At 35.8% G+C, this 27366-nt stretch overlaps 3 protein-coding genes across 3 annotated transcripts; 2 read left to right on the top strand and 1 right to left on the bottom strand.

Annotated features, from left to right (window-relative positions):
- Positions 1-3356: 3356 nt before the first annotated feature.
- Positions 3357-4088, bottom strand: LOC144434797 (NXPE family member 3-like). Its single transcript, XM_078123302.1, has one exon. It carries the CDS (start codon positions 4086-4088, stop codon positions 3357-3359), a length of 732 nt encoding a protein of 243 aa, XP_077979428.1.
- An 11048-nt stretch (positions 4089-15136) lies between these two features.
- Positions 15137-21145, top strand: LOC144434806 (short transient receptor potential channel 6-like). The gene is made up of 6 exons (XM_078123312.1): positions 15137-15253; positions 17147-17352; positions 18318-18480; positions 20246-20415; positions 21064-21102; positions 21140-21145. Exons 2-6 carry the CDS (start codon positions 17215-17217, stop codon positions 21143-21145), a joined length of 516 nt encoding a protein of 171 aa, XP_077979438.1. The 5' UTR covers positions 15137-15253; positions 17147-17214.
- A 2820-nt stretch (positions 21146-23965) lies between these two features.
- LOC144434812 (transient-receptor-potential-like protein) lies at positions 23966-27163 on the top strand. Its single transcript, XM_078123325.1, has 4 exons — positions 23966-23992; positions 25463-25639; positions 25965-26027; positions 26727-27163. Exons 1-4 carry the CDS (start codon positions 23966-23968, stop codon positions 26904-26906), a joined length of 447 nt encoding a protein of 148 aa, XP_077979451.1. The 3' UTR covers positions 26907-27163.
- Positions 27164-27366: the final 203 nt, after the last annotated feature.

Raw genomic sequence — 27366 nt, forward strand, 5'->3', positions numbered from 1 at the left:
ATATACATACATACATACATACGTACATACATACACACACACATACATACATACATACATACATACATACATACATACATACATACCTACCTACATACATACATACATACATACATACATACATACCTACCTACCTAGACATACATTCATACACGAACGCACGCACATAAACATAGACTGACACGCACACAGACAAAACACACATGCATATAGACCAGAAATACACTCGTCCATCCTGATTGAAACAAAATCGTAGCTAAACAAATGTGTTTGAAACATTTATTTTCTTTTTGCAGGGAAGTAAAGGCTCCTCCATTAAACTCCTCGCTTTATTTTCTATTTTAGACTAAATACGTACAATTACAAATCCAAACGAACACATTTGTTTTGGACCTGTTAGAATGCTATGTTTCAAAGACGTAAACATGCTTTTGAGGGGTAATCCGTCCGAGAACCAAACATTGTCTACAAATACTTTCCATAGTCATAGAGACAAATCAAATGCAGGTATAGAGCTGAGTATTATGCTGTTGATGTCGATGACTTTTGAAAACGACCGTACCCTTCAAAAAGTATGACACGTATGTATTGATGTACCAAACAATGTATATGTCTGTTCAGCGTATATTGATAGAACAATCTATTTTAAGATATCTGGGTATACGTTACATGTAACATTCGGCTTTGCTTATTCCCCTAAATATCTGCATTGCTATGATGTCTGACACGTAATCCAGGTTAAAGGAGAGATCGCTCATCAAGTGGTTTTCTTTTTCAGTGACACCTTAAGGTTCCTTACTCTGAAATGTAAGAGTGATTAGTCACTTCCTGTATGATGCAACACGCTGACTATGATTACAAACAGAACTAGTTCCAACAGTGTACATTAGAGACTACTACAGTATTACATTATGGGATACATACAAATATTAAAATAAAACAGGCAGACAGACACAGACACATCGTGCCAACCAAGGTAGACTATGGGATGATATAGAGGTAATATGTGTGTGTGTACGTAGTTGAGCGTCACACAGATGCATAAGTTACCTCAGTTTCATTTTTACCTTCCGTAAGGAAGGTTTTATAATAGCGATGAAGTCTGTGTGTCTGTGCGTATGTGTGTGTGCGTGTGTGTGTGTGTGTTTGTATCACCATTTCCGAAAAAACTGCTGCATCAATTCGAACGAAATTTCATAGACATGTTCCATAGGGTAATGGCAAGAACTGATTAGGTTTTGCTAATAATCGGATGAATATTAATGACCACTTTGAGTAATTAATCGATCAAACAAGTATAAAGTTGGCGTCAGATTCAGATTCAGATTCAGGTTGTGTTATCTTATGAACGTTATATTGAGTGTCAGATGGCCTCAGATCCGAAGACACCTGATGGACTCAAACCTGAAATAATACCATTGAGACTACAGGGAAGGATTCTGCTTCACTGTGGTCGGGTGTATTCGGATCTGAGGCTATCAGATGCTCAATATGATGCTACCTGAATCTGAATCTCACGCCAACTTTATACTCGTACTCTACACTGAGAAAGACTCTGTTTTCAGGGGTTTCGTGCCAACCTTATTTTGTGTTCCCCTTGGATCTGCACTCTGCATCAGCTGGACAAACAAAAGAAAAAAGAAGACCGAGGCAGGGTTTTTAAGTGTTTCAAACTCACCAGAAAACAATTTTTTTTCTTGGCCTTAAAATAGGTTTACAATGAGCACGGAGTTCACAAAAAGGTGAAATATTTATCATCGTTTCAATTTTGTCAAATATGGACTTTTTTCACACACTAATGCACAGATGAATAAAGAGAAATCGTGTCTTTTTAGATTTTCGATTAGAAGTTTAGGAAGTATTATATTGACCTCAAACCGTCTCCTTTTAACCACGTTCTTTTACAATTTCTCTCGATAACAAACTACCACTGTTTGTTGCAAGGCTTGTACATAATCATTTATCTAGCTTGTATCTCAGGATATAAATGTACTTTCACATATTTATCAAGTGTAATAATCTATAATTTATACCCAAATGTGTGTGGTCAAAATATGAAAAATAGACCAAGCCTCGCCTAGCCTACAAAGAAAATTTCGCAACAATGTATCAATAATGGTGACCAATACATTGACCTCTACATACAGTTGTTTGATTCTCCATGTATCTTGACTTTAGCTATACACCGACATTCACAATGATAGAGAGACAGGGATATTTCTAGCGTTTGTCATATTATTTTAAACAATTAGAACACTACGCTGATCGACATCTCGCCCACGTTTTTACTGTATATTTTAGTTTGCCCATCAGGAATTGTAGCGTTTGCTTCAAGTTAAAAATCGGAATGAACAAAAGCAAAAAGCAGAAGAAACCTCTGAAACATAACAAATGCAAAAGCTATTGCAGCTAATTACGAGCCATGACTTACATACTGTTGACAAAATGACCAAACTGACACAGTTTATACATGCATTCTCTTCAGAATCCTAACAAAGACTTGTTTACAAAAAATGTTCAATTGTATATAAGTCCAGAATATTGCCCACGACTCTAATCCCGCTATCAAACGCTTCTAAGTTGTCAGCATATCGCCCACTACACATTTGTGTGATCTTACATATTGGTCAAACATTGCATACTTCCATGACATATCTTAATTCACATTACGATATAGCAAATCAATTTACTGGTTGGCTACTGCTATTTTAATTTCCCGTGACAATTAATCTTTAACACCAATTATTAACACTGTACATAATCAGCGACAACTTCATTTGCCTTTACCTTCATCGACTGTACCATTTATTACAACGTATGTCTTGAAATGAAATGAACCACTTCAACATCAAACTAAGATTTTAGGATATAATTACTGGAAAAGTGTCGAAGGTGGATGCCACTCCAGTCGCCATCGGCAACTCTCGCTGTTAAACTGCGTACCTTCAGGACGTTTCCATCCTGACCACAAGATGTCTACTGGACCAATCAGATTCCGCCACTTCATTCCGACCATGTTTAAAACCCATTATATTATTTTAATGTAACCAATGACAACAACAGTAACTCACAGATCAGACACTGAGGGAATATGTCAACTTCATGACAATATAGACAAGATACAATAGCTGCAAGGAAACTGTAGAGTGTGCAACCTTGAACAAGAAGGATTAAAATGTTTCCGGTGAAGCTACTCTAGGAACGTTTGCGTCCCAAGACCCAAGAAGGAAGGAAACAGTGGGTGGTGTGATTAAAGTTAAGCTGTCTTTTACTGATAATGAATGAAAGTTACATGCAACATGGAGGCTCTCGTGCCTCTTACCAACAGGACGTATTAAGTTCTGGACATTATTCCATTAAGATGATGATTTTTTCACCATGTCTGGACAAATGTACGATAACATGAGATGTAGTTCTTGCGTAATTACCATCGGAGGCATGTGGATCTCGTTAGTGGTGATATGGGATGATACAAGATCCCAGATATCCATGAATCTGACGCCAATGCCACCAAAGACCCGACGTATCATTCTATCCATGTCATGAAATCTGTAGTTAGAGCTATGCACTCTCTGTACTAAGTCTTCATTCTCTCGGGGATGTGCTAATTTAATGATAACAGTTGAGTTAGGGCACCGGTTGAATAATCTGAGAATGGCATATTTTGCTCCAAAGAGTCTATCTAAATAAGCTCTTGTTGACCAGGAACCAAAATGGAAACAAAAATTTAAAACAACCACGGGGGTAACAGCAGTGCAATTTCTTATTCTATCTATGTAATCACCTTCAAATAACAAACCCTCAACATACTGAATAGGAGAACCAACCCTGATAAGAATGAATTTATTGTGTAATAAGTGAGGTGGTATGACATTAAGAGCTTTCATTTGTTTTTCAATTTGAACAAGGGTTGAATCTCCGTACATGTGTATTTCTTTTCCCAAAAGGCACTTTTCCATGTCTTTGGTCTGCCATTGTTGACTGCGACACATTAAAGGTACGAACGTCAGGTTATCCTTCCAATAACCACTGGACAGTGTAACTGGTAGATCAGGACCACATGACGGAAGCGCTAGCTCTGGTGTCATTTTGACGTCTGTGTTGAAATATCAAAGGAACAAGATCAACAAGTATTCAATAAAGTTATTGAGTATTGTCAGGTAAAGTATTTGTCTTGTGTTGTATTTTTCCGAAACTGTTTTCCGATTTTTGGCCTAATTCGTACCTCTCGAGTTCGTCGCACCGAAAGGGAAGAAAATTGTTCGCTCAGTGGTGGTGAAGTCTGTGTAGACCCCATAGATACTATTTTTGTCGGCTTGAGATCTAGATTCAAGTGAATTTCTAGCTATATAGGTACCACAAAAGGAAATACAATCTGTAGAATTTTTCTGACGTTACTTGCATTAGTCTGCTGTAAGTATGTGCCTTCAAATATTATAATCCGTCATTTTTGAAAATACTTACCCACCATTCTGAAAATTTGGATCCGCCATTTTTAGTATTAATGATATATTAGAAACAATCGCTATGCATACCTTTAATGTTGATTGTAATTGGATTTCCAATATCAGATTTTCCTTTGTGTCTGTGCAATGAAATTCCAAGAAATTAAACGTGATTAAATTGCTTACTTATTGTAAGTTTAATAGCCTGGCTGATTTTATCCTTCCCCCTTTGTTTGTGAAATTGGTGCATTAAAAAAAGAAAGTTGTGTACATAAAAATACCTATCATAAAGTGACCAAGAGAGTTGAACATTTTAGATAATTATTTTCGAATGTATTTTTCAGCCAAAAAAAGGTGAATTCCAAAATTAAGGCAAACACTATGCAGATATTTATTTTTTTTATATATTCAATATACATAAACATTAAACAAAATTGCGATCAGAATGCACTACGATTACAAAATCTAAATCTGGCTATTTTTTACATTGGTAACCTAAAGGTAGTCTTGCATATTTTCGAGATGAGAGGTAATGAGTAAAAACTAAAAAACTAAAATAAATATCCCTACAAGTTATATATTCGGTTATCAAGGGAACATATTAGTTGTGGATATATTTAGCAGGGAAATTCGCCCTCCGTCTCTCTTCAGTGATGATTGAAGTGCCCGGATGTAAATAGCTTATTTCATTCCCCGTTCAAAATGTATATTTTCGGTGTCAAGGACCTTTACTTTGTTTATGTTGACTGAGTGACCTGGGGATTCGATGTTGATGTGTTGGGAGACCTTTGATGTGCTGGAACTTTGTCTTCTATGTTCCAAAATTCTGGTTCTAAGTGATCTCTCTGTCCCCCCTATGTATGAATCTTGACATTGGCCTGTGTTGGTCTGGCCCTGGCAAGGAATTTTGTACACTACTCCACACACATTTTACTTCTTGGTCTTGTCCTTTTGGAGACACCAATAGTGGCCGCAAGGTTTTTGTGGGCTTAAATAATGTGGGTATTTATACCGTAAGTAGTAAAGATCATTTTAAGTGCCTTTTAAGTGGCCTTGATGTAAGGTGTAGGACCACTGTTTCCTTACTTGGTTGTTCCTTCTTAAGGTTGGTTTTTGGCTTATGAGGCTGGATGACTGTGGCCTTATCTACTGCCCACTTAATAGGATATCAACACCTATACGATATAAACTTCCAGGCACCTATGACACCTTGTTAGGCTCACGTGTCCGTAAGGTCACATGTACTGAATAGCGGGTCAATCTGTTGCCAAATACTGATGTAGTGTTTGGAACAGAGTTTAAATTGAATACTATGGTTTACCAACACTGATGAATTTCAATTTGAAAATAAGTTATTTACTTTTGGTTTACAAATTAACTCACAATTATGATAATTATGTAAAGACATAGTATTATTTATTTTGGATTTGTTGCTTTATTTTGGAATTCTGCTAATACGAAGTCATATTTGACCATGTTTTTCCACCGTGGTAAATCTTGGGCAGAGGATGTGTAAATGTGGTGAGTATGAGACGAAGTTCCACCTTTGACTTAATTTACCCCCGGTGATCTCTCACCTGAGGGTTTTAGACAGTCAAAAGTGGTACTGCGTCTCGTACTACCCCTGGACAGAGATAGTAGTTAGGTGGGTCACAGGTATATTTATAGAATGATTTCACATCTCATAAATTTCACACGACTGCAAAGAAATGCCAAAATGAAACTTGCCTCACATTCATTGTCCTAGAAGGCGACTAGTATTTCTTGATGAGAGTTAACAGACATGCACTGGACGAACAGTAAATATTCAAGCAGTTTGAAAGGGAGTTTTGAACCAGTACCAAGATCAAACTGAACAATTATAAACAGGACAAACAAGTAATTGGTATATATGTCTACACGCCTTGACTGTATTAGACATTGGTTTGCAGTTATATTAACTTCGCACATTTCACACTTGTTTATAATTGTTAATCCATGGCAATACTTCACTCAATCAATCAAAGAGATATCCTAGAACTTTTGGTTACTAAACCATTAATATTTACACATGTGAAGCAATCAATACATCCCGCAATAATTCTATCAGCCGCCATCCTTTGAAAAGTTTACTCGACTGTTATCATCTGATCAAACAAGTGAATTACTGAGATTCGCAGCCTTTATTTATCACTAATACTTTAATGGAACTGTAACACATTTTTGGGGTTATGTAAGTTTGTAATTGCAGTTTGGGCCTATGGCCTTTGACTACAATAAAGTGACTATATCACATTATCACAATAGAGTTTGGTTTATTGGCAAAATACATTTAAAATTACTGAAAATGTGAAGTTAATTTATGTGGCATTCTGCTTTCGAAATACATTTTTTTTACAAAGGACAGGACTTTTCGTGTCTCCAGATGGGGTCAGTTTTTTTTAAATTTATCAATGGGTTAGGTTGGCTTGTTTAATTGTGTGGATGAATTGCAGGGGACATTCTGTTAGTTACAACACAGACAAAATAAATCACCAGCCTATGTCCTGGTCGTAAAAACTGATCGCTCCCTAAGGGTCGTTATTAAAACATATATTATCACTGTGTCTGTACTTACCCACTGAAAAGATACGATACTGCTTCGGTATCCTTTGCTGTTTTAATGTTCATGTTGCCAATATTATTACTTGTGCTGTGTAAGTTCTCACAAGACAAGCTCTTCGGCTTATCACAAATAAAGGCTGTTTTCCCTAAAGAAGACGGACTGACATAACCACATTTATCTTGCCATAAACCAAGATCATTAGTTATAGTACAATGTCTTGTTTCTACTAGTTTACCCTCGGTGAAGTTTGCCTGGAATCCAATACGTGTGTTCTCAAAGCTAGTTATAAAGTTTTGGTACAAGATGGCCTCTCGGTGGCGTACTAAATGGATGGCTATGGTTGCATCCCCTTTCCACGCAGCATAGAAATATATACTATAGGTGCCATTCCCATAATCGAATACCTTCCCTCCAGTTCTTGTACCGAGATTTTCATTTATCATCAAGCCTTGTAGAAAGTCTCCTCCACGTAAGCGTCTATTACCATACTCATCATAGGCTTCCATGATGACTTGAATGTAATCACCCTTTCCGAAGGCCTTGTCATGCACTAGGAATAACCTAAAATACAAAAAGTGGTGACATTTTAGGACAAATTCAAGTAACAGGTAGCCAGGAATATGAAAAGATAGGGAGGGAGAGAGGAGGGACATATTTATATATGGGCGAGAAAGAAAGAGAAAGAAAGAAAGAAAGAAAGAAAGAAAGAAAGAAAGAAAGAAAGAAAGAAAGAAAGAAAGAAAGAAAGAAAGAAAGAAAGAAAACGACTGACAGACGGACGGACGGACGGACGGACGGATTGGACAGCGACAGATATACCTGACTGCCAGCTTACATAATGAATCTTATAATAGTCTTATAAGCAGGCATGCATGCAGACAGACAAACAAACAAACAAACAAACAAACAAAAGACAAAGTGGGATATAGAGATATATGGATTAACAGACAAGGGGACGGAGACAGACAGAGAAATAGACATACATACATACATACATACATACATACATACATACATACATACATACAAATGTACATACTAGACTCTCTTACAGCCCTCGGAGCTTCGCTTTACTAAAATTAAAGCTAAACGAATTATTTTGTATGTACCGATGCCAGCTAATTAACCGTACTCGAATGTCCTTGTACTGTGCGCCCTCATCGACCATGATAGAGATAACCATTCGTTGACGTGTGACTGCGACGCTCCGTATTAAGGGGCTTCGCGAAAATACGGAGCGTCGCAGTCACACGTCAACGAACAGATATCTCTAGGTGGTCGATGAGGGCGCACAGTACAAGGTTGTTCAAGTTCGATCATGGAGTACGTTATGTAGATGGTATCGGTACATACAAAATAATTCATTTAGCGTCAATTTTAGTAAAGCGAAGCTCCGAGGACTGTGAGAGAGTCTAACATACATACATACATACATACATACATACATACATACATACATACATACCGACAAACATACAGACAAACAGCAACAGAAATAGAGACAGAAACAGACAAAGAAGAGATGCGCAGATAAAAAAAAAAACTGTATTTGCAATTGGAAATACTCGGAGACTAATTCTGGTTATTTCTTTCTCTTTATGTTTGCGTTCTGTTTGTTATTGCTATATTTACCATTCATTATAACTCGAGATAACTCTGATTTCGGGTTTAACATAATTTGCGGCTTGCAACAAGCTAAACAGATAACAATTCACAATTTTCTTACTTTGACTTGGAGGTTGAAGTTAATCCAAAGGACTCAATTTCTGCTTCATACGGATTTAACTTCTGTTCAGAGGTATCACCGCGATTCAAATTACTGTAAGACCATTCAAATTCTTCAATGACACTCATCCAGCTCATCCCAAAATGACTATAATTGATGTACGGAAAGATTTCGGCGCGGAAGTGTGAATCTTTCGACTTAAAACCCTGCAAGTCTTCTTTCGAAACTGTTGATGCGGCTGTAACTCTTTGTACCGGTGCTTTCTTCGTATCTTGTATGTGCGTCACTACACTTGTAAACGTCTGGAAGGAACGATATTAACATAGTAAGAATTAGTTCTAAAGTTGCGATACGGATGAAAAATGTTTATATTGGATATATGATTACTAAACTTCTTTATACTAATATTTTATTATCCTACTTGAAAAAATGAAACTACACAGCATATCAAGTCTTGTGTAACTTAAATAAGTATAAACGTTCATGGTACCTACTATATGGTATAGATACAAAGAGTGTCAACACAAGTAATGCGTTTATCAAATCTAATCTGTGTATGCGTCTGCCTATTCTTCTTTGGCAAAATAAAATAAATTGTTTATTTCCGATAACATGACTATATCAGTGAAATAGGTTAGATAGGTACTTTTTTAATTACTTTGATCCCAAGATAACATACTCGTTGGTCTCAATACTTCTGAGAGTTTGTTGAGATGTGAAAGAAGTAAATGAAGACAATTATAAGTTAAGTAGACAAACACGTTATGCAGACTGTGTACTGTTATAGTCTAAATAGACATGGTTTCTCTCTGGAATACGATTTTTTCAAGTGACTACCGATGAGGCAAAGGCATGGAGTTGCATGTGGAAATAAAAGTAAATTGGTACCATTTTAGCTTCCATAAGGAAGGTTTTATATTAGGGATGAAACGTCTGTGTATGTGTCTGTCTGTCTGTCTGTCTGTCCGTCTGTCCGTCTGTCTGTTTGTCTCACCATTCCTAAAAACGGATGGCTCATTTCAAACGACATTTGGTGCACATATTCTGATACTGAAACGTCAAACAAGATATGTAATAATTATACATGCATTTTTTTCTCTTGTAGTAGTCAGATGGTACAATGTGGAAATGTTTGTAAGCTATTGTCAGACAAGTATCAATGAGTGGCGGTTTATTAGCCAAATGACACCAGTTAGTAATTGACACCAGGTAGCAATTTTGATAGGAAGTTGTTGAACAATGTGATAAATACAGATTTTGTCAAAGGATAAATAAAGCAATACTTTTAGTACGGATTTGTCAAACAAACAAACAAACAAACAAACAAACAGACAGACAGACAGACAGACAAACAAACAAACAAACAAACAAACAAACAAACAAAAATAAATGTTAACGTATGAACTTATCGAGATGTGATTTTGTAGAGCCAATGATAAAAGGTAGCAATCGTGCTGGTAAGATTTTAATTTACAAAAAAATAGCAGTGAGTGGTTTATCGAGCCAGATGATACGAGTAGCAATTTTAGTAAGAATGCGTCGTACAACATGATGCGACTCGGTCAAATGATTAATTTGTTTTCCGTCCATGAATTTCCCAAAATATACTAGTTTGTGTTTTATTTCACATATTACTATTACTAATAAAACGATACGATTATGAGCTGGTTTATGGAGAGGTTTATGGAGAATTTTAGCTGTAGGCTTGGCGTTTCACTCATGTGCCTTGACATTTAATACACACCCTCAGACAACTTCTATTGCAAAATAAACAATTACATAGCCTCGGAGCCGTGAACAGTGGGGATGTAGAAGTAGTCCAGTTGAAATGTTGATTACCAGAAAATAAACCATTGCAGCCATTAAAATCATCTAATGCTTTCATTAGAAGCCTGTTCCTACTGCACTGTGAAAAATAACAATGTCTATCAGACTGAGTGTTCAATGTGATTGGGCAAATGATCCTGCTGTGTTTATTGTAGCTCTGTTATTGTTAGTCAGAGTTGAAATATGCCTAGCTCTGTGTCAAAAAAGTACTGTCCCAGGAGTAAACCACCAAGCCTATATCATTTAGCTATAATGTTTAAAAGTGTTCTAAACGGAAGAAAAAAATCAGTATATTGTCTTCATTCATCTGATGTAGTTTCGTGCTGTTGAGCTACTTGCTGATAGTTCAATGGATGTATAAATTCAGACAGACTGACAGACAAGCAAAACACTGTTGCTCGACAGCATTATCATCATAATTCATAGATGTCCCTTGAGTAGTCGTAGTTGCTGCTGTTGTTGTTGTTGTTGTTGTTGTTGTTGTTGTTGTTGTTGTTGTTGTTGTTGAAGTAGGGTTATCAATAATGGAGTATCTATGTGGAGTCATGATGGGTGATCTGAATGGTTAGTTTGACCGGCTTGGAATCTACAGGTTGCAGGTTCGACGTCTTCTGTTTGTTTCTGAGTGGCAAGATTTGAACCATGACTATACCTCAGTCAACCAAGCTGTAAAATTTGGGACCTGGTAGGATGTAGGTTGCAATGTGAAGGTTTTAATCCTATGCGCTTAAGTATGCTCCCCGGGGAGTTGAGGAAGAGACTAAAGGGCCGTTGTGTCGTTCTGATCCGAGCCAGGGTAATAATTATAAAGTGCTTTGAGCACGGAGTGGGAAAGCGCTATATAAGAACCCAACATTATTATCATAACACGCAGCTTCAAGTATACCAAACATTTAACTATGTGACTGGAATTTTTTGGGGTAATATGCCATAGTTGTTAGTTTACCACGACCGTCTTGTTGGCGTCGGTTGATTTGGAGCTATTTACGTTTACCATATTATCTATCTTCAATTTGCTCTTTCCTAGCTATTGACGAGCGGGTCTTCAGTATTCATGTCACATGTTGGAAACTTGACATCTCTCACATAAATCTATTTTTCAACTGAATTTGCAGGTTGTGGTTTCAGGATCAAGATCAGAATTACTTTATTCAAACCACTAGAGGAAATTAAAACGATAATCTATGCAGCAGCTGCTAAAACAAAAATAAAAGCAATACAAAAGAAAGCATTACGCTTATTACACAGGCTTACTAAAAACACCAGCCGGGCACTAAAAGGAACGATAATGGTTATTATTAAGAACTGAGATAGCAGATGGGACGAAAGACGATTTAAAACGCTTTGCTTTAGCTACTGGGGCACGATATCTTCCACTCCTAGAAATTTGACGTTCGTTGAATTCTGCATAGATCTAGAGTGGATGGGAAGGGTCTTTCAGAACACTACGAGCCTTCCATGGTATGCGTTCGCCGTTTGTTGTAGATAAAATCTACACTTTCACTTCGTTTACCGATAATTTGGCTACCTTTTTTAAAAAAAAAATTGTGCTGGGAATTGCTCCCAGCGATTTCCTGTTATGCATATACATACACAGAAACACCATTTTTGATAATCCTGTTTAGTCTTCCCATCTCATCTTATTTCGGGACAGGTTACCTCCCCAACAAACAATACCAAAGGTGACTGCACTGCAAACGACTGCATTAAAACACTCCAAAACGAAAAGTTTATTCTTGTTCTTATAGCTGTGTGGAGGGAAATAATACCAGACAATAATTGGCTGTCTCCTTCAAGATCAGGTGGTACTTTTACAGAGAAGAGTAGAATTGTATTAATACAGCTGTATCTGTATTACGATAACTTTAATGTCGCACCCGTACACTATATTTTTTTCTGGGTTTGAAAGTATCAAAGAAAGTGTACGTTTTGGTCTCAGTTGTGTTTGTCATCGGCTCTGCAACCCTCTGTTTAAATTATAATGCTGTTCTCAGTATTTTAAGTTGACTCTTCACGTTTGCTTAACTGTGACATTGTAGTCTTGTCTTTTGTACTCTCTCCGTGCAAGTCAATTTCACCACATATCATTGCGACATTTTGTGACTACAGTAGGCAGATCTCGACAATTACCAAAAATTACTGGAGACAGGCAGATCTTGAAAGTTGATCTTGCCAAATTTCGACGATTAAAATTACTTTAATAATAACCAAAATTACCAAAATTGAAGCAATGTTATTATTCTGGTTTGTGCTGGTTATGCTCTACTGTTATGGCCACCTCACCCCGGTTTGCCACAATTCCATGTGTACGGCATCGGAAACCCCACCCTTTTATTCAGACTAGCATAAAAATAAAAAACCGAGAAAAAAGTTGTTATACTAATGGATGCATTGACTAAATAACTACTGGCGTACTTACCGAGTTTTCCAATATAAAGTATGACACAAAGGCGATAATTAAGATGAAAAGAATATGTTTCACCTTCGAAGCTACCCAGTTTCGTGAAAATGACATCATATTGGCCAGGTTACACGATGGCGATAAATGCTGTTTTAGCCACACAAGAATTTGGGTATACTGGATTTATATTTCTACTCTTAACAGTACCTGTGCGATAGGTGTATATCGCATTCTGCCTTAATAATTTGTACATTAACACATATGCTACAAGCTTATATTCTTTTAAAGGATTGTTTAAGTATATTATTTCCAGCTGACAGCAACACAGCACATCGTTCGGTGAATTGTAAAGCAATAGATGATGATATAAATTAAATAATTCCATGAACGATCTACTGAAAGAGATCAAAAGATTACAAAGCATTTGACAAGTGCAATGACAGCCTAATATTAAAAGAATTAAAAAAATACACACGAACACACACATACACACACACAAAAAAACCCACATATATATATATATATATATATATATATATATATATATATATATATATATATATATATATATATATATATATATATATATATATATATAACTCGGTGAGTATCAATCTGCTAAGACAGTGCGCTATACCGCAGTGGTAGAGCGCAATAGTTTTGGTAGTACTGGAACTCTTTCTTGGTTGTAACTCGGAGTTTCACGCATTGTGCGATCATCAGACAACTGTTTTCTACTATCTGTGTGTTTGCATTTGCGTTAGAGGAATTGTAGCGTTTGATTTTGGTCAAACGTCGGAACGAAAAAAGGTACAAAAACAGACGAAAAAGCCCTCAAAGTCACACCAAACGCTACAATTATTGCAGCTAGGAACAGTAGGTCTCTGGTACTTAAACAACATTAATCACCACTTCTGTCAACAGTTGAAATGTATAGAGATAAGTATACGTAGAGACTCTCCAATCATACATATGTATCTGCGCGTTAATTCGACTTTATCTCTGGGAAAGCAAAAACCTGAAATGTGAATACTGCCATCTTTGTACTGACTTCCGTTCTGGTATAAATAAACAAATACTATATACATGTGTTTACACTAAATTATAGCTAAAATGATGTAGTCTTGGTGTTTCACTCATGGGATATTATGTTTTTTGACACGGAGCTAGACATATTTTAACTATAGACTAACAATAACGGAGACACAACAAATGCAGCTGGAACCTTTCCTCAATTACATTGAACACCGGATAAGCATTGCTATTTCATGATCATAGTGCAGTAAAAACAGGCTTCTAATGAAAACATTACACATGGACTTGATGATTTCAATGGCTACTATTGTTTATTTTCTAACTGATAATCAACATTTCAACTTGCCTACTTCTACATCCCCACTGTGCACCCAAGGAATTGTTTGCTTTGCATTAGAAGTTGTCTCTGGATATGTATTAAATGTCATGTTACATGAGTGAAACAACAAACCTACACCATTTTAGCTGTGCTATAGCATATGAGATCGAGAGTTTATATCCTTATATCCATCTATCCTTACAACAGGGTTCAATGAATTATAAATGCGAATGCGTCGCTAATGCATTATATTAAAGAATAAAGGTCATTTTGTATAGATTTGGCGCTAACATAGCATAGTTGCCATGACGACAATTATTATTTGATATTATATTTAAATCAAAGAAAACAAACGAACAAGACAACAGCAAGACTATGTATTTAGCCGGAATTATCACAACATACGGTTAAATTTGCTCTTCTCTTCGAAGATTATTTAAGAATGACCTTCATATCATCCTAATACAGTTGTTCAGTTTTTGAAAAGCTCTTATATGTCAGACGAGGTTAATAGCAGGGCATAAAAGGCAGGGCATAAAAGGGTTTGTTATTTAAATCAGGACATTGAATACATGCATATTATATTAAGGTCGATTGCGAAAAAAAAAGAGTCTCGGGTTGAAGTTCAAGTTGTGAGCTGTAAATACGGCCACAACAGCGTTGGAAGAATATATCATGCGCCCATTGGTTGGAATAACGGACATTTCAATATGCGATTTTCAAGAATTTTACAGCTGATCTTGGTGGATGGTTATGTACAATTGGCGTGACCTTAAGTTATAGAGCTATTCGTTTCGTGGGAAAATAGCCAGCCTTGAGAACAACGAAGACGTCAGTATAGTGAACAAGGCGTGATCCGAGAAACGCGGATTAGTGCGGTTCCCGTGACAACAACGTACAGCGGCATTACAGCCAAGTAAGTGAATCGCAGAGTCGTCTGCCATAACCCTGAAACTCAAAGCACGGAGTTATCGACTTTACAGTCATAATTCTTATGGTTTATTTTTCTAAGGTTACCCACCTTCCAATCATGTCGTATGAATCAGTGCCAACGTTCAAATTAAGTTCTTCTCTATTTCACTGACATGCGCACGCCATAATGCTATCAATGTCTCCTAAACACTTAATTTGTAAGACACAAATTTTCAAATACTGTAAGACAATCACAGTTAACAACTAGATAGACTTTACCCATGAGTGTTGACTATACGACATGCTTGGTTGGGTTGGCAAGATGACCTAGCAACACTAATGAAGGATGGACCTGGGTACATATGCATAGTCTGTACTGAAAACTTCTAGAGTTTGGTATATATATGTTGTATTTTATACGACCCGATGTACATGGATGTCCAAGCATTCATACTCTTCAGATGTATATTCGCTTAATGGTGTTTATCAACAGGTTCAGTGTTACCGTATAACTCCAATATAGGTCACCAAAGCAAAGGGTCATAGTGAAAAATGTCTACATAATTTACGTGCAGACGACCTACACACGTGTTAAGGTTAAAGAGATCATTTTTATATTGTCTGCACGCCATACAGACAGTGACCAATACTGCACTGCCTCAGGGAAGCGCAGTTTACCCCCAGCACACATTGACAGGTAGCATAATACAAGTATTCTCAATTAAATATAACCATTCATACTGAGGGCAATAGTGTCAAATCCCTTTGTTCATTGCCAGTCTTACAAAGACCATGTTCATTTTAGATTTGTATTGAAGGTTCTTAGCTGTGTATGGTGGCAGCAGTACAACGTTAAATCGTAACCGACTGTATATATGAGCCCTCTAAAATTGTGTATGAATATCCACATGTGAACGTTATGCTTCATATCTGACAGCAGTAACCTTCAAAACTCCAACCGTTTTGTCACGTCTCTATAACAGAAATGAATGGGACTAAACATTCTTTTACATAATTAAGTAGTTTGGTGAAAGTAAATTCACAGGGTCACGGTACACTAGTATTGAAAAATAGCTGAGGGTTTTACGTCGGTTGCCAAGTATAAAACAAAAGGTTACGGCGTTTGAACTAGAATGTGATAAATAATGATTTACCATTCTATCGTCAATTTATCCACAGTTTGATATTATAAGATAACAGAACAGTTCGTCAGAGTGAAATGTAACAAACAATGCTGTAAAGCTATTTTTGGACTTTTTTGAAAAACAGACCGTCTTTATGGATGAAATTCCAAATTTAAAACTAATTTAAAATTGCCTAATTTCGCAACGTAAAAAAATTGAAACTATATTGTTTATTTAATAAAAAAAACAAGATGTATTCTTTAATTTGTGAACGCTGTTGTTTGCTCAGAAATTTAGCGCGCCCAAAGGGTTGATTTTTCCAACCAATAAATATATCATATATTCATGAAAGCATAATTGGTTATTTATTACAGTAAAAACAAATCTTTTGTAAGAAATTAACCCTTACTTTTTGTCATTTATTTAATTGTTTGTTATTGTAAATATAATATTATGTTCAATATATGTCCTTATTACCTGATACAATTCTGTTTATTTGTAGTAGATTTAGTTTTACACTAGATAGTTTTAATTTATTCATGTTTGCCCTTTTTATATTTACTCTAGGGCATTCTATGTATTTTGATGTTATACTTGCAATTCACCTGGCGTGCGTTGGCTTTACACACGTTCTTTTATTCTCTAGCATATTTACGTTTTCATTCAATTGAACTCTTGAGGAAAACAAACGCTCAGGGTGCGAAACTAGTCGAAGATAGAAACAGTTTTTGGATTAAAGAACTACTGATTAATTTATTACTTAACTTTTTCAGCACTGGAATCCAAACACAACTACTTTAAAGTATACAGCTGCATCCGTTGAACTGACAGAAATAACGGAATGTCATTTCAACTAACATTACGGGAATGGAATTATTTGGCAGAAGAAAGCCACAGTCCGAAACTGACACGTGACGAAGCGGAATTACTAGACAAAGTTGACAGCGGAGATGTGAAAGGTGTCAGTGAACTCTTACAGGTAAAACAAAAACACTCGCTAACAAAATTGTAAAAAGGGGATGTTCACTATTAGTATACTGTATATATATTTGTGTGTTTGTGTGTAGCGCGGGAAACATTTTAACGTTTCATCATCTCGTAACCGAGTAGGATTAATGAGTATATAGGTTTTACAATTATTGATGGGTGCCCACTTTGCTCTCTACTCTGTCGCTGAATGCGAAACTCGGTGTAGATGGCGCTATTTATCGGTGTACCGTTCAACGCGAATGGGTCATAGAACATGACGTAAATTTCACATATACAATGAGGGAAGCTGATATGCTGCATGCGACAGTTGGTGTCATCCAAACTTGACATGATATGATTTATTACACCTTACACAAGGTGACATATTTTACAATCGAATCACATGAGCTGCTTTAAATAGACTGTTGCCCGCGCGGTGGCAATCATCGCACGTGCAGAAACTATTGCCCGTTGGAGTTATTTCGACCGATGATCATCTATACTGCGCACAACAGTGATGTTTTCTAGAGCTGCGCAAGCACGTTTACACGATTAATTCAGCAGTGAGGCACAGGAGCTTATTTATTAGCATATAAAGAATAAATATATAATTACTAATGGATTGTTGGGTCACTCGAGTCACCCCTACAAATAATGCCATGCCACATTCAATGGTTACCTTGAATTACAAATTGGAAACACACCATGAAACATATGAAAGGAAAACTTTTCTACCGATGACGAATGAACAATAAACAATAAGTGGACCTGTGAATGATTGGATAAATGAGTATCTCGGGCTGACACTCTTTACCATAATTGTTATGATGCCTTTAATTGGACGCGGTCGTCTTTTGCATAATCAAAATTTCGGTCAAGGGTGCCAACGCTTGTACATGCACTATTAAAGTGTGATATAGTCCTCGCTGGCATGTTTTTTTTCTAAGAATTAACTCTAATATGTATCTTTTTCAGAATGGTTCACCATATGTGAACATCAACTGTGAAGGGAAGCGTTGTGGTAAACTCGTGACTCCGTTGCAAATCGCGGCCGTAAATAATGATTTTAGTATGATAAAATTACTATTGGAGAATGGAGCAAATCATCTGGATAAACCGTCAACTGCCAAGTCAAACGGTAGGACATATTGTGACGTAAATTATTAGATTAATAGTAATTGATATTCATTTTTTTATTTATTTATTTACTTTGAGCAATTTCTACTCATCAGTTGCAGAATTAGAAGAAAAAAACGTCACAAAGGAAACGTGGTGGAGAATGTACTGTTGATATATGAACAGAACGTAGGAGCCCTACCTGTTTTAAATATCTACCTAAATTGCAAAACTGCTTTACGTTTTCCATGGATAATAGTTGTACAAGTTTAAAGGCGGGTGTTTTTTTTCCAATAATATGGCTTGATAACACGAACATTCTCTATATAATGGACATTTCAGTATGACATCATTATTACAATGTGGACAATTTCTCGTATGCCTTAATGTACCATGATAACGCTCAGTTTCTAGGGTTAAATTGTGGGACGAGAGACGATATTTGGAAATCAATTTCTTATACAAACTTGGTATCGGCTTACCCAAATAATATTGCAAAAGGAAAGCATCATTCAAGTATTTATAAAACACACATTGCTGCGATGCATCAATTTGTGCCGCGAGGCTCTGTTGAGCTTTATCAAAAATCCGGGATTCACAAATATACATGTAATCAAAAGTTGATATGTTGCCATGGTTATGTCCTTTACAATATTACCTAATTCTAAACATTGGGCCATGTTATGTACTTTCAACAGCACATACAAACTCATCAAATGTCAACATTCAGATATAATGGCTGGTAAGATAAAACTTAATGTTACCATAGGAACACTTTTTTGCCATGACAACAGAATATCTACACTTTGTGCTGATGTTGGATACCTACATGCACCTTTTAACTTTGTACATTGGCCACCGGGGGGTAGGGGTTTAAGAAAGACAGTGGAAATGGCAAATCAAAATAATAACTTGCATACACGCAAATGCATCCTTATTATATAATCAAGCATGGCCATATTATCTATTTGTATTTAAAACAAACTCATGTTCTCAAACATATGTTAATTTTAGTCACATGATCTATTAAATATTGTACACCCTGATTTTATTATCAATGTTGATGTAACTTCGGAACCAAATGTCTACTGTCAACGTTGATGTAGTAACTTGAGAACCAAGATTTCAAAAAATGTGTTTCCGTGTATGTATATGTATACATCTCGGTTAATTTGTTCAGTTTGTACCTTACTGTTAAAGGAAGGTTTATGTTGTATGTCTGTCTACTCGCGTGCCTGCCTGTCTGTCTGACTGTGGACACATTTTCCCTGACGCTATACCATAAATTCCAGTGAAACTTGTAACACATCTTTCTTACGGAAATAGCAAGACCCATTTACATTTCGGCAAATTCAAGTGAATATTATTGCGTAATTTGCATAATTCGGTATTTAGACTTAAATGGCAGCTTCAAAATTGTATAATTTTGAACACAAAGTGACGGTAACAAAGTGCACGTGTCTTAGAACATTAAGCTTGTTGGTGTAGCTAATAGTTTTAAAGAACGTATGGCATACTTAATTATTGTGGTAATAAGGCAAGACCTTCATGCATGCTTCCCATTTCATATGCTGTTTTTGCACACACTGATGGTGACAAAACGCCGTGTGCTATATCTAAGAACGCATGCTTCAAATTCCATATATAATTTGGTATATGCATTGATGATAACAAAGGGATATAGGAACAGTAATCAAATGACTTGTGTTTGTCCTCATGATAGGCATCCAGTTGACATCTGGTTTCAGAGGGTAATAACCAGTCCGTTCTATATTTTCAAACTTCAGGCAAGAGTAGAGACATACTTGAGGATGACTCCAGATTAGAAGCATACCACGCTCTTTGCAGTCCGTGTTATATATCTCAGGCACAGGATGATCCAATTGTAACATCCATGGAGTTATCTGCTGAATTGCAAACACTTTCAAAATCACGAGATATTATTGACACATCGAAGGTAAAGGACAGGTTCTTCAGAATATCATATGAAAAATGAAATATATAAAGTATTAACAACTCCAAAACACACACACACACACACACACACACACACATATATATATATATATATATATATATATATATATATATATATATATATATATATATACATATATATATATATATATATATATATATATATATATATATATATATATAATAATAATAATAATAATAATAATAATAATAATAATACAGTATCAAGTAAGATACACAGGGGCCGTTACACAGTGTTTCATGCTTTCGCAATCATTGGACGACTAACGGTACAGTCAGTGATGTTCTACTATTAAAGTTCAAAAATTCTAAGATTCCATTTCATCACCTGATATGGGCGCCTTAAAGAACATACTGTTTGCTCCAGTATAGACATATTGTATATGCTGAGTATATTGTCACTATATATATATATATATATATATATATATATATATATATATATATATATATATATATATATATATAATTGTCACTGTAAGTCGGTAATCTGTCGATACCTGTATATTTAAACATCAAGATGCATAGATAGTTCTAAATCGCTTTTTTTGTCCCAATAACGAACTTTGGTTTGTTGTATCTGTTTTTATATTTTTGTTCGTTACAGCTACAATACAAGAGATTGAGAGACGGATTGAATACATTTGTTTTGGACTTGCTAGATAGCTGTCAAAGTTCTCAAGAGGTGAAAACTCTCCTACAAGGGAATGTAACTGAGGAAAAACGAAAGGCGTGTCTGCCTGTCCTGACAAAAGCAGTTGAGACAAAACATATCGAGGTATGCAGATATAGTTGTATAAGACATGCATGTTCTTAATGAATGTTGTAACTTATATCTGACCCTAAAATGATAATTAACATGCTGTATGGATCTAATAACCTGAAGAAAGATATCATCAAAGTGAGATAAGTTGGTTAATAATTTTTTGCTAACGTTGAATCGTCCATTCGATGCATACTATGAAGTGTGTCACTGTAATTATAGACATGTTACTGATAATATCGCTATAACGTATATGGATTGCTTAATTTATGGATACATACATACATACATACATATATACATACGTACGTACATACATACATACATACATACATACATACATACATACATACATACATACATACATACATACATGTTTATGATCTATTGAAAATCTTATTTTATTTTACAGTTTGTTGCCCACCATAAATGCCACAGAGTAGCAAGAGACGAATGGTTGCGAGGTCAACCAGAATGGCACAGGAGAGATGGATTCGGATGGACCCTTCTTTATCACCTTTACTGTGTTTTGATCTATCTTTGTTTTCTGCCATTTCTAGCTATTGTCTATATCATTGCCCCTTGCTCACCAGTGCGGTATGTGCTAGATAGTCCAAAAGCAAAATTCGTAATGCAGATGCTTTCCTACTTGCTCTTTCTAACACTTATTCTTATTATGGGTTTATATTTTGATTCAATGGGTGCTATGGAGGGACAAGTTGTGGTTTCCTATTGTATACTTGTTCAAAGCGTCGCGTTATTAGTGACAGAATTTAGGCGAATGTATACATTTGGTATGAAATCATATTTTGCTTATCTATGGAACATAATGCATATGATAGTCGTCTTTGATGCCCTTTTTGACGTTATCTTACGGGAAATAAGTAATAGCCATAACCTGGGACTGCTATTTCTTCTGTACTGGGACACATCGTCAGGGGTGTTTATAACCTTAGCATGTGTTCGCTTTATGGAATTCGTCTTTCTCAATGCTTATCTTGGTTCTATGCTCATGCTCTTTGTTGCCATGACAAATGACGTCATCAAGTTCATAATTATATTTGTATACACAGTACTTGCTTTTGGCTTTGGGTTCTACTATCTTTATTTGCATGAAATACAAGAGTTCACAGAGTAAGTATACGAGGCAAAATAATGTTATCAATATAATTAATTTCATGAACATCTATGTATTTTTACTCGATAGTTTTCTACTTTCGGCCTAGGAAATTACTCGTGGTATAAGGAGCATTGTCACAACGCGGTGTGAAAATACTCTTATGTCACAAGTTGCTTCTGCCTGAATGAAGAACATGTTGCACAATAGTACAGTTATACCCTAACAGTCTTAATTTAAAAGAAAGTCTTGGAAATAAAAACACCGCTTCTGATCGTTTGGCCTCACAGGAAAAATACTATAGATGCACGATGTCGTGACCTTGTAAAACGCGAGTATAAATGTAGTCTCGGAGTGTCTTGCCGTTGAGGGCATAACAACCGAGGTAGAGTCTGGGAAAATTCAACGATTCACGATTGTTACAAGATGCCTGCGCCGAGAGGATGACCCTTAACATGACCTCTGTAGTACAATTGTATGGTAGCAACTCTTGATGGTTAATCTCCTAACAAAGACGGTTTTCAAAGCGTTTATATTATGATTTCTGCGAAATACATACTGAGTTCGTAAAAATGAAAATTCGTAATAATGTTTGTCCAATCAATGACTGTCCCAGATCTCGACAGCGGCCATGTTGCCCTTACAATCGCTGACATTGTATTTTCCCAGACTCTCGCTCGGGGGTTATGTGAGAGTCTGGGGAATCAAAACTAGGCGCATAAATGCCATATTTTATGTTCGAACATTCAGAACTTGGCTTTTGCCTGGTATTAATTGGATTGGATGAAAATAACACTATCTACATTTAGCTTGAAATTGCATAGTAATACACAGAATAATATAATGAATTTATGACTAACTTGGCTTGAATATACACACTAAGGTTCCATCAATGTTTTATCAACTAACAAACCAGTCAGTCTGTCGGTCGGTCGGTCGGTCGGTCAATCAATCAATCAATCAATCAATCAGTCAATCATGCTGACAAACAAAGCAATCACCTTGTCACTTGAGTGAATCTATGTCAGCTGAAAATATTTTTAAAAAATTGGGAAACAAACCTCACTATCCTATCTTCATTAATGGCCACTGATGCATGTGTGTCACCTGTGCTCTATCCTGATTTAACGAGGGTGTGATATCAATGTCTTGACCAATCAGATAGCTGTATTTGCACTATCAATACTCCTGTATAATATAACATCACTGCTGTTGTCTGACAGCCTCTATACACCATGTGTATCGCCAAGGCACATTCTACATTACCCGGAGTGTTACGGAGACAATGTCGGTTGTCAGGGGAAACAGAGAGGGGCAACACAGTATCTTAGACCATATTCATTATAGGCTAAATATCAATAAACTATCACTGTGTTATAAATATGCATAAACAGCATTATGGTTCCTTCTTTTTTCTTGCACAGCATAGACACGAGTGTCATGACGTTGATGTCCATGATCTTTGGAAGTGATCCATCAGCTGGTATAATCAATGTCAATGTTCAAGTCAATGCATCTGATGACCAGAGCATTAATGCTACCGTTTATTATGAGATTTTTGGTTATACGCTATATGTGACATTTGGTCTATTGGCTTTGGTTATTCTACTTAATATCTGTATTGCTATGATGTCTGACACGTACGCAAGACTTCAGGTAAGACTTATATTTACGTCTATAAAGCTCCATCTAAATGCATCAAATTGTCAGCCTTCAGGCTAAAAGGCATAAACCCCCGTCGACATTTAAATACACTAACGTTGTAACTAATAACGTACTTTACTCTATAACACAGACGTGGGGATATGCCTCTAGGGGCAAAGGTCAGAATGGAACAATCAGTTCGTTTACTTTTTCACATTTTTATTAGTGTTGATGTGGGAAATAACTAGTTTACCATGTATGCAGGAAGTAAGTAATTGAAAATGCAGAAATGTTTGTCTCATAAGACTTGACGGGGAAAATTTATATTACCAACAGTGTCCTAAGGAAGATATTTGTGTCAATAGTTTACCCAAGTTTTCCATGCAACTGTAGCTCACTTTAATTTAACGGTTGAAGATTTTATGGAGTGCGCTGGATATAGGGAAATGCTGTTGCATGGACAACATGGGTAGAATAATAAATGCACACAACAAATCCATCCTCTCAAAGGCGAGTCAAGCACAATACAGTAACTGTAACTGCAGGAAACCAAACGAATGCCACCTTGCAGGAAAATGCCTAATAAAAAGCATTGTCTACAAAGCTACGGTTACCACTAACCAAGATCATAAAATACTCATAGGTGTTAGTGACACAGAATTCAAAAGCGGATGGAATAACTACTAGTTTTCATTTAAACTTGAACACAAGAAGAAAGATACTACGTTCAGTAAATACAGTTGGCACGTCAAAGATAACAAAACTAATTACGATATGAACTGGTCAGTCCTCATACAAGCTAACTAATACTCTAATGTTACCAATGGATGTCAACTATGCCTCTGGGAAAAATATTTTATCATAACCGCATTCTCGCAAACCAGAGCTGTTATTTCTTCCGCGAACTTCGAAATAACGAATCCCTTGACGGTGCGTTTTGGACGGTGCCGTAAAAGAGGCCGTAGTTTGAGACGATGTATAACCGCCGATAAATCAACCGCCTCGAACAGTAGAACCGAACTTATCAGCAACTACATGCATGCTAATAAGTTCTTACTTAAAAATGTGTAACCTTTATACTACTAATGTACATATGATTGGTGTACACCTAACAGTTAATGACCCACCTGACTGTACACACACCCTCACACACTACACACAGTTTGGTGACACGGACCATAGCGTAAATCCATAATGAAATAACAGACTCGTCTTCTTCCATTGATAAATATATATATATATATATATATATATATATATATATATATATATATATATATATATATATATATACGTATATATATATATATATATATATATATATATATATATATATTGTAATTTAATATAATATAATATAATATAATATAATATAATATAATATAATATGCTATAATATAATATAATATACATGTAATGTAATATAATATAATATAATCAATAATGTTCATATCAAATACATTTACATTATTTGAATTACAGGGAGATATTGATAACCACTGGAGGTATTACAGAACTAAGCTATGGTTGTTCTACATGCACGTTGATACACCTGTATTGCCAGCGCCGTACAACATCATTCCGTCAGTGCCTTGTATAAAGTATCTATGGTCGAAATGGAAAGGTGACCAATCAGGGCGAACTATTGAGGACGTTGAGGTACAGTAGTTATATTCCCGTGGTATTAATTAATAATCATACAGTAAAGCATAATAGATTAAAATACAAGAGGCAGAATATTTAAAGGTTTTCTTCAACAGTGCCCTTGTACATCTTCAATGGAATATTTGGTTTTACATAATTTGTCAATGATACAGTCACGAAAGAATACATTTCACATGACCTATGACCTCCACAACAATGCAATGTGTAGAAAGAGACGTGAGCTATATATCGTACAAAAGTATGCTAATTTTACCATTAGATTCATTTTGATGAAAGGAAAGACGAAATGAAAAATTAACATTCACTTTTTTATCAACAGATGACTGTGGCACGAGAGACTGATAATGTAGATGTGAAATCAAGGGACATATCGTACAAAGAGGTGAGTCAAATAAGTGTATCTTGAAAATATTCAGTTGACATTGCTTTCCTTGACAAATAGGCAAAGGTGATAAGATCACAAATTCAGTCCCATTCCATTGTCGACCGTAATATTATATATCTCCTGTCCAGAAGATGTGTTCTGCAATACAAGTAACAAAATACATTATATAAGTCGGTGATTGAGCATCAGTAATCTGCGCTCTATCGACGTCACTTCCTCAACTTGGGGGGGGGGGATTAATGATGGTGAAATTTATGAATGTACCCCTCCCCACTTTATAAAGACAAATAGTTTGTGAGAGATATAGTAATGATATTCTCATGTGATAACATTAATGACAATGTGTAGTGTGAAGGGAACTATTTTGAAATGAGTTATAAACAGAGTATTTTTAGAAACAAGTACTGAAACAACGATGATGCCTCCACACGAATGTTATCCTTCCCGTCAGTCTTAGGTGTATTATTTTATATGCCACGATCTGCTATATTTAGCATTTTCATTTGTGCCAGTGTATTGGATTAAAGGACTATATATTGTTATCAGTGGATATGGGGTTCCAACTCGATTTCCCCATGGCGTTGTATCTACGTTTTAAGTAAGGGTTAATAACCCTTCACCTTGTCTTATTTATTGCATCAATTACCTAAATAGTTGTATTTTTTTATCATCTTCGTTGTTTTGGTTTTAATTCAGCTTACCAGAGTATTGTTGTGTAGATATCTGTTGAAGAGAGACATCATTAAACTGCCACTCAAAATGACGTCGGACAAAAAATCTGATAAAAGCGCACAGTGCCCTGAAGAGGTCAATCAACCTTCAAAATTGGAAGGCGAACCAAACGTTAACAAAAGTGATGAATTTTCACATTTCTGATGTATTTAATACAATATTGTTTTATCTGCCATGATTTAACACTGTCAACGGGAAAATAGTTTGGTTTTAATCAAGATACTGACAATGTTGTATTACTCTTATTAAGCGCCAGTGGAAATTCGTGCAGAAAGGTCGATTGCTAATACGATTATGAAAATGAGTAATATTCATATTTACAAAGTGTGTTTTAATTGTTTATATTAAACGTTGACTTTCATATTGTCTCACAACCTAAAATATCTGTATTTGTTTTTAACTGTAAGCCGTAAGATTTTAAGAAGTATTTCTTTAACTTTTCGTTAAATGTTAATAATATACGAATAGGTTCTAATCGCATCGAAATGTCTTTAATATATAGATAATGTTCTGATAGACGTTCTCACCGAATTCTTGTGAAAACATAAACAAGAGAAAATTCAATTAACATTTCAAGTTCATCTTCCTCTGGTCCGATACTTAT

Source organism: Glandiceps talaboti, chromosome 1 (genome assembly GCF_964340395.1).
Source record: "Glandiceps talaboti chromosome 1, keGlaTala1.1, whole genome shotgun sequence".
NCBI classification, from domain to species: Eukaryota; Metazoa; Hemichordata; class Enteropneusta; family Spengelidae; genus Glandiceps; species Glandiceps talaboti.

Bases quoted from the DNA above. Each gene is read 5' to 3' on its own strand.
- LOC144434797 (XM_078123302.1), bottom strand. From the start codon at position 4,088: ATGACACCAGAGCTAGCGCTTCCGTCATGTGGTCCTGATCTACCAGTT.
- LOC144434806 (XM_078123312.1), top strand. From the start codon at position 17,215: ATGTCATTTCAACTAACATTACGGGAATGGAATTATTTGGCAGAAGAA. The intron at 17,353-18,317 runs GTAAAACAAAAA...TATCTTTTTCAG, and splicing joins GTGTCAGTGAACTCTTACAG to AATGGTTCACCATATGTGAA. The intron at 18,481-20,245 runs GTAGGACATATT...TTCAAACTTCAG, and splicing joins GTCAACTGCCAAGTCAAACG to GCAAGAGTAGAGACATACTT.
- LOC144434812 (XM_078123325.1), top strand. From the start codon at position 23,966: ATGTCTGACACGTACGCAAGACTTCAG. The intron at 25,640-25,964 runs GTACAGTAGTTA...TTTTATCAACAG, and splicing joins GAACTATTGAGGACGTTGAG to ATGACTGTGGCACGAGAGAC. The intron at 26,028-26,726 runs GTGAGTCAAATA...GTTTTAATTCAG, and splicing joins GGGACATATCGTACAAAGAG to CTTACCAGAGTATTGTTGTG.